The 12,473-nt window shown below is 35.9% G+C and overlaps 2 protein-coding genes and 1 long non-coding RNA gene across 3 annotated transcripts; 2 read left to right on the top strand and 1 right to left on the bottom strand.

Annotated features, from left to right (window-relative positions):
• The first annotated feature begins 1,380 nt into the window (after positions 1 to 1,380).
• On the top strand, positions 1,381 to 3,249 carry LOC141632995 (uncharacterized). The gene is made up of 2 exons (XM_074445494.1): positions 1,381 to 2,020; positions 2,111 to 3,249. The coding sequence occupies exons 1-2, from the start codon at positions 1,381 to 1,383 to the stop codon at positions 3,247 to 3,249; spliced, it is 1,779 nt and encodes a 592-aa protein (XP_074301595.1).
• Positions 3,250 to 8,103: 4,854 nt separating this feature from the next.
• LOC141642164 (polygalacturonase inhibitor 1-like) lies at positions 8,104 to 9,340 on the bottom strand. Its single transcript, XM_074450875.1, has one exon. It carries the CDS (start codon positions 9,266 to 9,268, stop codon positions 8,228 to 8,230), a length of 1,041 nt encoding a protein of 346 aa, XP_074306976.1. The 5' UTR covers positions 9,269 to 9,340; the 3' UTR covers positions 8,104 to 8,227.
• A 1,396-nt stretch (positions 9,341 to 10,736) lies between these two features.
• LOC141642165 (uncharacterized) lies at positions 10,737 to 11,888 on the top strand. Its single transcript, XR_012543194.1, has 3 exons — positions 10,737 to 11,011; positions 11,280 to 11,327; positions 11,547 to 11,888. It is a non-coding gene; the product is annotated as an uncharacterized LOC141642165 (long non-coding RNA).
• Positions 11,889 to 12,473: the final 585 nt, after the last annotated feature.

Below are 12,473 nucleotides of genomic sequence, written 5' to 3' on the forward strand. Positions count from 1 at the left end.
GTGGTAGGAGTGAGAGTGAGTGAACCATTATTTCACTTTTTTTATGTAACCAAACAACTAGTTAAATTTTAGGTAATTCATTACATTTCTCCTCTTATCCTTTCCGATTTCCTTTCCCTTTCTCTAACCAAACGTCCGCTTATTACTTTTATTGTTACTTCTGTTTTTCTTACTACTCGAATTGCGAATGTTTACAAATAAAGTCCAGCTTAAGAATTCAAAAATTCCATTAAGTTGCTCACGTAATGTTAGATTGACGCCTAACAAGTACTCCGGAACAAGTAACTACCAATGTAGATTGACCCAAAACAAGTTACGGATAGCCCAAATAGGTCTAAACATTATGTTTGCTATGGGTGATGGAAGGGGTAGATTTTGCATCATACCTCTTCGGTCTTTATATTCATCTAACTCAGTTGGTCTTGCTTGAAATTGTTTTCACTTAAACTCTCACCATCACTTATATTTCTATTCTAATTAAGACGGTTTTAAATAAGAATCATCTAACTACCCTACCAGCCTGCCTTACAGTTCAAGTTCTGAGGGTAGTTTGGAGGGGCGGTGGCCTAGGGCCAGGGTAGAAAGGGGCCCATTTGTCTATGACTTATAATAATATTAGTATAATTAACAACACAAATTCTCCTTGAAGACGGACACTATCGTCACAAGCTGAAGACAGATAATGCCTCTCTCACAATATGTAAGTGGCACTAGGGTGCTCCATTTCCCTACCACTTGCCTTATTGTGAGAGGAGCACTATCCGTCTTCAGCTTGTAACGGATAGTGTCCATCACAAGTAAGACGCTTTGAATTAACAATAAGGAAAGGGAAAAAAATCATATTAAAAAAAAGAAAAAGAAATGTATTTTAAACAAAAAAAACGGTGGATCTCACCTAAATCCTACTATCTCTTTCCTTCTCTGTTCCCAAAATCCCAATATCCAGGCAAAATAAACGGCTGATATTATAAGATAGAGTAACTAACAAATATAAGTTAGTTATGTAAAAGTTTGTTATAACTAACCTGAGTTAGTTATAGTAACCATGGTAGTTAAGATTATGTCGGTGTAGTGTATGCACTATAAATACATGATGTAACAAACATTGAAATCACTTTTGCTCAATATAATTTCTTCCTCCAATCTTCTCTCTAATCATGATCACATATTCATCATTCTAATATGGTATCAGTTACCAATTAGTTCGATCCACCATTTTTCTTTCCAAAATTATTTCATACTTTCGCTTCCGCTTTCATAATCTATCGTAAAATCATATTTCCTGATCAACATCATATCAAACACATTTCTTGATCGGATTTTGATCAACATCATATCAAACACATTGCTTGATCTTTTTAATTCAATCAAACTTACAATATGCCCGAGAATTCTGAAGAAAGTAGTCATGGTTATGACTTCTATGATGATCCTCTGTATTTGTCATCATCTGATCAGCCGTTTTCGCACCTGGTTTCACCATTATTTAATGGTAATGACTTTCTGAGCTGGAAACAAGATATCTTGATGGCTCTTGCTTCGAAGAACAAAGATTGCTTCATCGATGGTATGCTTCCTCAGCCTCCTAAGACGGATAAGAAGTTTTATCAGTGGGTGCGCTGCGATTTGATGGTGATGAAATGGATTCTCAATTCTTTGGACAAGTCAGTTCGCCACAATCTCAAATATGTGAAGTCAGCTAAAGAACTCTGGGGAGAATTGCTGGAACGATATGGTCAGGCGAATGCTATAGAAATCTATCAACTCAAGAAGGGTCTTGATGCTGTAAGTCAGTCCAATTTATCTCTTGTTGAATATTATAGCAAGTTCAAGAATTACTGGGAAACATTGGACAGTCTTGACCCAATTCCTCAGTGTTCTTGTGGTAAGATTGCTCAATGTCCATGCACTCTTATGAAGAGAATTGTTGTTCGAGAGAATAATTCCAAGCTAATACAGTTTTTGATGGGATTAAACACTGGTTTTGACAATATTAAAACCCAAATTCTTTCAATGGATCGTTTGCCTACCATCAATAGAGCATTAGGGTTGTTATAGAAAATTGAGAAACAAAAGCACGTTGTTGAGTCTGTTGAAGTCTTGACTGAAGCATCTGCTTATGCTTCTTTCAAGGTTGTTGATGCTAATACTCGTGAGAAAAAGGAGAAGAAGTATTGCAGTCACTGTAAGATGAACAATCATAACCTAGATGAATGTTTTTGGGTTAATGAGTGTGATTACTGTGGTAAACCAGGGCATAAGATTGATAAGTGTTATCGTTTGGTTGGATTTCCTAGTGATAAGACTGCCAAGCCTCCTGCAAAACCTGCCAAACCTAAACCTAAGAATTTTGGTGGGAAGTCTGGGTACAAGAAAAGTGCAAATACTGTTGATGTTATTGAACATAATGATTCTGAAGATGATCATCCTCTGGTTCAATCTTCTGATGCCAGTACTTCTCAGTCTTTTGATCTAAATATATTAGATGGATTGGTCACATCTGTCGTTGATCAGGTTCTCAAGAGGATTTCAGGCAACATGCCATCTTTATCATCCTCTAATTTTGCAGGTATGGTTCCTAATTCACTTGCTAATGTTGTTCATCATAATTTGTTTTTACATGACTGGATCATTGACACTGGTGCTTCTGACCATATGACCTTTAACATTCGTTTATTGCATAATGTTAGAATCTTGGCTAAATCCTTGCCTATAGGTCTTCCAGATGGTAGTATTAAGCATGTATCTAAAGTTGGTGATGTTAGATTAAATGACAAAATCTTGCTGCAAAATGTTTTATTGATTCCTGATTTTAAACAGAATCTCCTATCTGTTAGTAAACTGATTGATGATAACAAATTGTTTGCTGTGTTTTCTGATGCCAATTGTTCTTTTAAGGATCTTTCAACTAAACTTGTCATTGCTACTGGCAGACGAATAGGAGATCTCTACAGATTTCAAAAGTTTAACACTCAAGACTTAGTGAATAAAGTAGTTTCCATTGTTTCAAAAACTCTAGGTTGTACTAGTTTTGTTAGCCAGTCTTTACATTCTGCAAACAGTAGTTCATGTTCAGCTTCTGTGGATTTGTTACATGCCAGATTAGGCCATATAGGTTTTGATAAACTCAAATATGTAAATACTCTTCATAATAATGGAAAGAAGGCTAAGCATTGTGAAACTTGTGTTCTATCTAAGCATCATCTTTTCCTACTAGTTCCTCTAAAGCTGCCTGTGTTTTTGAATTAATAAATATGGATGTTTGGGGTCCTTATAAGACCCCTGCTATGTCAAGTGCTAAGTATTTTTTAACTATCCTTGATGATTTCTCAAGGAATACTTGGACTATATTGTTTAAAACAAAGGATCAAGTTTACAAGTTAGTCAAGGATTTCTTTGCTTATGTTATCACTCAGTTTAATGCTAAGATAAAAATTATTAGAACTGATAATGGGTCAGAATTTTTGTATCATGTCTGTGGTAATTTGTTTAAAGATATGGGTCTGGTTCATCAGAGTAGTGTTGTTGGGAGACCCCAGCAGAATGGTAGGGTGGAACGTAAACATAGACACCTACTAGAGACTGCTAGGGCACTCAGAATACATGCAGGTCTTCCCATAAAGTTCTGGGGAGACAGCTTGCTTACTGCAATTCATTTGATAAATATGATGCCCTCATCTGTCATTAATTGGCAAATTCCTTATACTCTAATCTTTGGCAAAGCACCACCTTATGAGTCATTAAGGATCTTTGGGTGTTGCTGTTAATCTGTTATGCCACCATGCCACCCACTTACATTGATAAGTTGGGGAATGGGGACAAGAGCAAGAAAATGCATATTTTTGGGTTATCCTCATCAACAAAAGGGTTACAGGCTGTATGATCTAGCTACCCACAAAGTCTTTGTTAATAGAGATGTGATTTTCAAAGAAGATATATTTCCTTTCAAAGAACAGTTTCAAGTTGTAAACGAGGATACACAATTGGTTAATCCTGTCACATCTACTTTAATATTATCAAAAACTAGTACAAAGTCAAATAATAATTCTCCTAATACTATACAAGCCACTACTGATGAAATCACGGTCTTTGGTCCAAGCCCACTCCGATACGAAGATATCGAGATCATCACAACTAATAGTATTATGCCACATAATACTACTATAACAACCTCAGAATCTGAGCATTTACAAGCAACTAGGAGATCTACAAGACCCAGGCAGCCATCAGTTCTTTTGCAGCAATTCCACTGTCCCCTCAAATTATACAGTAATGCCCCTGCATCATCTTCACATGCTGCAATCTTACAAGACTTGTCAGCTTTCTCCTCTGATTATATAACATCCTTGGCCATAGTTATCAAGGAGTCTGAGCCCTATACTTTCAAACAAGCAAGCAATTAACCTAAATGGGTTGAAGCTATGAACAAAGAGATCAAGGCATTAGAAGAAAACAATACATGGGAAATAGTTGATTTGCATGTGGATAAGAAACCCATTGGTTCAAAGTGGGTTTTCAAAATTAAGTATAAAGCAGATGGTACTGTTGAAAGATATAAGGCTCGTTTAGTAGCAAAAGGATATAACCAGGTCAAAGACAAAGATTATAAGGATACTTTCTCACCTGTTGCAAAATTCACAACTGTTAGGGCCTTGATAGCTTTAACTGCAGCAAAGGGTTGGAGTTTGCATCAGTTAGATATTAATAACGCATTTCTTCATGGATATTTAGATGAAGAAGTGTATATGACTCCTCCAGAATGATATACAGTACAACCTGGACAAGTATGCAGATTGCTAAGGTCAATATATGGATTAAAACAAGCCAGCAGGCAATGGAATAAAGAATTGACCAAGTAGCATTGGATTTGTGCAATCTAAACATGATTATTCATTGTTTCACTATGCCAATTAAGACATCCAATAACGGTCAAATAATGCAAATTACCGTTTTTAAATAGAAACACGGGACCGTTATTGCAACGACGGTTGTTAAATATATACAACAGTTGTACAAATAACAAGCGACTGTTATATAACATCAAGAACCGTTGTTAAATCTTAAGAACGGTATCAAATCCGTTGTCGTAGTTTACTATTGACAACGTCTTATCGTTCCAAAACCGTTGTTAAATATTATATATGATAACGGTTCATTTCGTTATCTTATTTAATTGAATGTTAAAATTTAACAACGGCTTTATTGCGTGCAAAACTGTTGTAATATTCATCTGTTGACAACGGTATGTAACCGTTATCTATTTATATTGATGAAATTTTGTCAACGGTTCTGCTTAAATAAACCGTTGTAAAAATTTTGAACTCGACAACGGTTATCGTTCGTTATCTTATATTTTTGGCGGTTTGAATGGGAGGGAAATATGTCAACGGTTATTTATCTAAATAAAACCGTTGCCAAATAATTGTTTGCAACGGGTTGTTTTTAACCGTTATCGTTTTTAATATTTTTTTTTTAAAAAAAATAATTTTAGCCTGTTCTAGCAAATTTCTTTGAAATGTTATTTTTTCAAGCGCGTTTGTAAGCAAATTTGAAATGCTATTTTTTCTCTCTTTCTAAAAATAGCATTCCAAAGAAATTTGTCTTTGTGCAAAATTTCAATCCTGTATCAAAATATTACACCTAGCAATCAATTAAACGCAGTTTAAAAACAGTACAAATAGGATGATCAACAGCCAAAACACAACTGCTATTGAGAAAACAAAAGAAACCAATACACAATGGATCTATATATACACACTCGTACATAAAGCATGAGAAAACTATTGAGACCTCGCTAATGAAACAACATAACTGGCCCACATATTTCTCATCTGGTTGATGTCCTCTGGCGAATATTCCGGGGCTTTGTTGAATATTTATAGAAACTACAATTCAAAATATACATAATCAAAATAGATGTAATACATGGTGGAAGTATACAGAATTGAACTCAATTTACGTCTGAAATAGTTTTTAAATCACACTAACCCGTATCGGAATGGTAGATAGTTTTCTGTGGATAACCTCCCACATGGACTGGCAAACGTAAAAACCGCATTGTTTGTCGTCTGGTGCTTTAGGAGACTATTATATAAATCACACACAAATCAACTGAATTACAGAATTGAACTCAATTTCCCTCAAACGACGACGGATTATACCCTTGCAATTTCCCTACCCAATCCGGGATACGTCCATAGATATTACTATGGCTCAGGTCCAAAACCAGCAAGGTCGTGTTTGTAATACTCGTGGGTAATACGACGTTAGAAAAGTCAAACGACAAATGATTCGAAGTCAAATTTAAATGAGCATAATTTATCTTATTTTCTCCGAATAAAAATGACGCGTCTCCCGTTAATTGGTTCCCTCCAAGTTCCAATATTTCGAAGTTAAGGTTACCCAATGACCGCGGGATTGGACGTGAAAACATGTTATTTGATAATTGAACCCGTTAAACGGTTCTCATTAAGTTGCGGAAAATTACCGACGAAATTTGGTATCGAACCGGTTAAACGGTTATCATTAAGTTGAAGGATGGCCAATTGGGTAAGTTTAGTAAAAGCATTGGGAATTGGGCCGGTAAGATTGTTGTAAGTAAGGAGGACAAGGGCTAAATTAATAGGTTTCGCGATTGATGGAGGAATTGGACCCGTGAGGTTCGGGCACCCACGAATAATAAGGTTCTCGAGGTACGGGAGGTCACCGATGGTCGAGGGGATTGTACCCACAATGTCATTTTGGAAATTGATTTCGAGGAAGTAGACACGGTATGTGTTTGTTTTGGGGATTTTTTTGCATACGACACCGTTCCACCTACAGCAATCGGTTCCGGGGATCCAAGCCGAGAAAAAGGTTGAATTATTCCAATGGTATTTGATTTTGAGGAGGGCGTTTTAGTCATCTTGGAAGCAATGATTTGGATGTATGGGTTTAGATACACACAAAGATGGTAGAAGGAGAATAGTGAATAAGAGAAGGGACATAATAATGGGTATGGTTCGCTGCATTTTTTGACAAAATAAACAAAGTGGTTTTTGTGGACAATGTTCTTAAAATGCTAACATTATATATCTATATATACACGGTTAATAGTGATACATCAGTTAGTCTAACTTAAGACGACGATATCTGGTTTAATAATAAATCGGATATAAGTACTCTCATGTAACGATAATAAGACAAACGTTTTATCAATATTTATGTAGTTACTACCAAAGTTGGTTGGTGTGAGTGGTAAGGGCTCTCATCTCTTAAACAAGTGGTCAGGGGTTCGATTCCTGACTCTTGCGAATGAAAAAGCCAAACTTGGGAGGGGTCAACCCATTAAATTGCCTTCAGTACCCCGAAGGAGATTACCCCAGCTGTCGGTAGGGAATACTCCTGGTCAACACCAAAAAAAAAATATTTATGTAGCTACGGACTGTTTAACGTCGGAAAAGCGAACTTGGGCTCATGTGTTTAGACTGAGAAGGTCAACATCGATGAGGAATTTTGGATAGAATTTGAAGGAATTTTTTTTAGGGAATAGTACGATTTTTATTATATTATTACTGAAATGCGGACTTAAATTCATCGGTAAGTCTCTCTTAAAACGGTATTATTCGTGTTAAGTTTAAGACAGATTAAGTACATAACACTTGTATATATAAGAATGCACAGGAAGGACCACATTGGCCTAAAAGAGCCACATGATCACACCGGTGAATCGGTGATAGTGAATGAGTGCACGGTAAGCGGGTATAGAGTCGGATAAACTATATGTGTTGAGTACGAGTGCACGAGGATGCGAATGAGGTGAAGACTGCAAGAAATTAGGAATTAAATTACAAATGACTAATATATGCATGATGCAGCATACACAAGTTAGTTCAGAGCATCAAATTCATAGATCACATTTTTAACGTAAAATTAATTCCCAAAACAATGAAGTGGTAGGAGGACAGGATACCATCATGGTATGCATGCATAAACTAGTCATTACGATCAAGCTCTGGGAATGCAACGATGCTAAAATTCATGAGGAAGAGCTTTATCTCCTGTTGTTCCAATCCGGCTCGAATCCGGACTAAATCGAATGGTTTACACAAAAAATTCAAGATATTTAGGAAGGACAAAGTGCATTAATTAATCATCTTCATACAATTGCTGTCTATATTAAGAACCAATGAAACAAGCAATTTAGTTATTCATGCATGAATATTCGTCGAGGACCATTACATAAAGATTAGCAAGCGGACAATGGAGCACCACACAAGCACTTATTATGCTCAAACGACGATGGATTAAACCCTTGCAATTTCCCTCCGGCCGTTGGAATGGGTCCACACAGTTGATTGTAGCTCAAGTCCAAGCTATACAATCCAGGCACTTGCCCTAACCAAGCCGGGATCCGCCCATAAATCATATTATGGCTTAGGTCCAACACTAGCAAGTTCGACGTCAAAATATCAACGGGCAATACAACGTTGGATAAGTCGAACGACAAATGATTTGAGCTAAGATTCAAATGAGCCAAGTTTGTCTTGTTAACCCCGAATAGAAATGACGCGTCCCCCGTGAATTGGTTCCCTCCAAGTTCCAATATTTCAAAGTTAAGATTACCCAATGACCGCGGGATTGGACCTGAAAGCTTGTTATTCGATAATTGTAGGAAAGAAAATTTGGGTAAGAAGCCCAAGTTGGCGGGAATAGACCCAGTTAGTTGGTTATTAGAAAAGTCTAAGGCGTTTAGGTTCGGTAGTTGGCCGAAGACGCTGGGGATCGAACCTGTTAAGTGGTTGTCATTAAGTTCAAGATTGACTAAATTTGGAAGTTTACTAAAAAAGTTTGGAATTGGACCGGTTAGGCTGTTAAAGTTTAGAAGGAGAGCCTGTAAATTAGTGAGTTTTGTGATTGATGGAGGAATTGAACCGGTTAGGTTCGGGTTACCTCGAATAATGAGTGTCTCGAGGTACGGGAGGTCACTAATTGTAGACGGGATTGTACCCACAATATCATTTCCGAAGTTAACTTCGAGGAAGTTGACCCGGTAGGTGGTTGTTTTGGGGAGTTTTTTGCATAAGACGCCGCTCCACCTACAACAATCGGATCCCGGGATCCAAGTAGAGAAAAGGGTTGAATTGTTCCAATGATATTTGATTTTGAGGAGGGCATTTTGGTCATCTTGGAAGCAATGATTTGGGTGTATGGGTTTAGATAAACATAAAGATGGGAGGAGGAGAATAGTGAATAATAGGAAGGACATAATGTGCATGGTTGGTTGCATTTTTTTGACAAAATAAACAAGTGTTTTTGGTGGACAATGCGATTAAAATGGTGGGATTATTGTATATTTATATACTTTTACATAATAAAGACATAGGACTATAAAATATAAAGTCTACAATGACGTGCGGACTCTTTAATGTGTATAACGATACTTACAAATTGATACAAAGTGGGCGGACTTGTATTTGGACCGTTTAAGGGCGGCATAGCGAACTAGAAAGCACCGACACTTTTATCATTTAGCATCGTGTTTGATGTTATGTCAGGCACCGATACTCGCACGACACTCCACAATGTATCGGAGATTAATAATCCGTGTCTAGTGTTCTTTTCGCAATCCTCTCGGATTATTGTCTATCTAAGCTACAGTTGAATATTTTAAGGGAAATGTAATTATCGTACCCAAAATAGTGAAAAAACTAGTTTTAGGTTTATTTCGGTCCAAGACCGGACCAAATATTTTGGGTTTGGTCCGGGCGAAGACCGAAAGTTTTAGGTCCGATCTTCAGTTCACTAATTTTCGGTTTTCGGTCCAGTCTTGGACCGATGCTTAGCCCTAGAGCCCATTTCCATTTAACCGGCACGTCACGAAGCCCACAGTCTAGACTGTGCCATTTTCTTCTCCTAGCTCTGTGGGCCAGCACGAGGCACATACTGACACGACCCACTTCCATCTCGATCTACCTAACAGGATTCACACATGCTCATGATACTAAGACAGTTCGTTGGCTTTTCAGGTGAACATAAATTAGGTCTTGCAATGGCCCAAAGATCCCCACACAAGTACTTATTTTACCCTTACAGAATTCCTCCATTAATAGAGTTCGGACCACATAAGAACTACTGGTTCAGACTTCAGAGTTCAGAGCATCAAATTCATAGATCACATTTTTAACGTAATTAACTCACGAAACAATCAAGTACTCCGTAGTATTTAGGAAGGACGAAGTACATCAATTAGTACTAAGACAATGATTTTTCAATTCATTAGTTACTTAGTCATCCTCATACTACGGAGTAAGTAACTTAGTCATCCTCATACAATCAATCAATCAATCAATATCTATCTATATTAATAAAGGAAGCTTTTTTCGAGCGATTTCAGAGACTCCAACTTTATTAAAAAACTTAAAATAAAAAATAATCAACTTGAATTTTAAAACAAAAAAAAAGAATAAAGGATAAAAATTCATCACGATTGTTATCTTAAATTTGTTAGGATGTATCCTTCCAGACTTTTCTCTTAATTAAAATTGTAAAAGACAAAGAGTTTCATTGCTCTTCAAACAACTCACTACCTATATATAAAGATGATTCATACGCACAAATAACTTACCAAGATAGCTTTGTTCACATGCTTTTGTATTTTTCTCTTATGAGACCTACATTATTCTACGTTATTATTATTATTTCGATCATGATTTTACGATATTTTAATTACTTTGTCCATACTACTGTTATGGTCTACGGAGTATTACTTTATTTGCACGTTGCTTACTTCCTTTTTATTCAACAATCATCATATTCATTTATTTTTTCCTTTCATTTATTTGTAGGTTCTTCACTTTTATGGTCCTTTCCTGGAGGTCGTAAATAATGGATCCCCTATGAGATGAAGATATGTGCTACCGTTCTTAAGCAGTGCATAAGATGAACATTTGTGGCCATTCAAATAATAATGCAGTGGAGATAGCAAAAACACAAAATATCACCTAAATTTTCTAATAAAGTTATTATCGTGGTATGTATCGTGATTCTATAAGACTTCTTTACTGAAAATTGATCAGATCCAACTCCCACATACTCCCTCCTATTCTAGATAAACCTCCCTATTCACGGGGGCACTAGAATTAAGGAGCTCCCATGGTATTTCTAGACACCCTCCCCTGCCCATATCACTGATTTTCACGTTTTTGTTTTGATCTTCCTTATTATAGTCGATTCTACTATTTATTTCATGTGTGAATCATACTAATTATTAATTGTTAGTTTCTTTTTATTATGGACAGCTTGCTATGTGGATTGCAGCGAGTGATGGATATATATAAATAGAGAAGGTATGCACTATAATTTGGTTTAATCTTATACTCCATTATCTCCAATTCTCCATACTATATTCTGATAGGTTTTGCTGTGTTGACTGTGATTGTTTAATTTGATACTCCATAATATATGAAATTAATATATAATCTTAATAGTTTCTTTTATAATTTAATATTAGAGATTTGTGGTTTGAATTGTTTTTCGCTTACGATATTTAATGGCACTTTTTATAGGAAAGGTTAATCATCAGAATAATCAAGATTATTGATCACCAAGATGAAGATTCGTGAGTGATCATGACACTAGGGAGGCACATTACATCCTCAAAATACAAGAGAATTGCATAAATATAAGATGAAAGTTTGAGAGTTAATTTGAACATCCTATGAAAAAGGAAAGAGAGAAGGTTATGTAGAATAGGAGGGAGTAGTATATATACTTCGTAGAAGCTAAGCAATTTAACGGTAATTCGGTACCTAACTATTATTATTTCTCAGTAAAATTCTAGAGCTGATATATCCTTTATTGTTTACTCAAAGACTAATGGGTTGAATATTATACATTCCATGGATACGCAATTATGCATGTGTGATTGTTTGTCGGCTTTTTAATTTCCTGAGCTTGGTTTCCAATACACTTATTTAAAGTGTGTGTTACATTGTTAGTTTGATTATTAATGTCCATAAGAAAATATATTATACGGTAAGTTAGAAATCGTAAACAAATACTAATAACGTAAACCAACTACATTAGATAGGAGTATTTTTTTTTTTTGAAATCGGTTTATGTCTTCGAATGTGAGAACCAACCATCGAAGAACAAGTTAACAATAAGACAGCGCAAGGGGATATACTAATATGTGTATCAAGGAATTTTCAAGCAAGCTATCTATATGCAATATGCTCCTAGAGTCTTCAACTTTTACGGCATACTAAACACATTAATATTTAAATTTAGCTAAAGAAGAATTTTGAAGTTGTCCAACCATGTTAGAAGTTAATCGTAAAAGAAAATGAATGATGTTAGGATACACATTATGTTGATCACTAGAGGTCTTATATTAGCACCTAAATACCTGAACAAATATACCGTGCAAATGATTTTAACAAAATATACTCCCTTCGTTTCAACCATTTATTTACCTTTTATTCCGTATATTT

This window comes from Silene latifolia, chromosome 2, assembly GCF_048544455.1.
Source record: "Silene latifolia isolate original U9 population chromosome 2, ASM4854445v1, whole genome shotgun sequence".
NCBI lineage: Eukaryota > Viridiplantae > Streptophyta > Magnoliopsida > Caryophyllales > Caryophyllaceae > Silene > Silene latifolia.

Excerpts from the sequence above, each read along its gene's own strand:
- LOC141642164 (XM_074450875.1), bottom strand. The coding sequence starts at position 9,268 with ATGCAACCAACCATGCACATTATGTCCTTCCTATTATTCACTATTCTC.
- LOC141632995 (XM_074445494.1), top strand. The coding sequence starts at position 1,381 with ATGCCCGAGAATTCTGAAGAAAGTAGTCATGGTTATGACTTCTATGAT. Across the intron at positions 2,021-2,110 it reads CCAAATTCTTTCAATGGATC|CATCTGCTTATGCTTCTTTC; the intron begins GTTTGCCTACCA and ends TCTTGACTGAAG.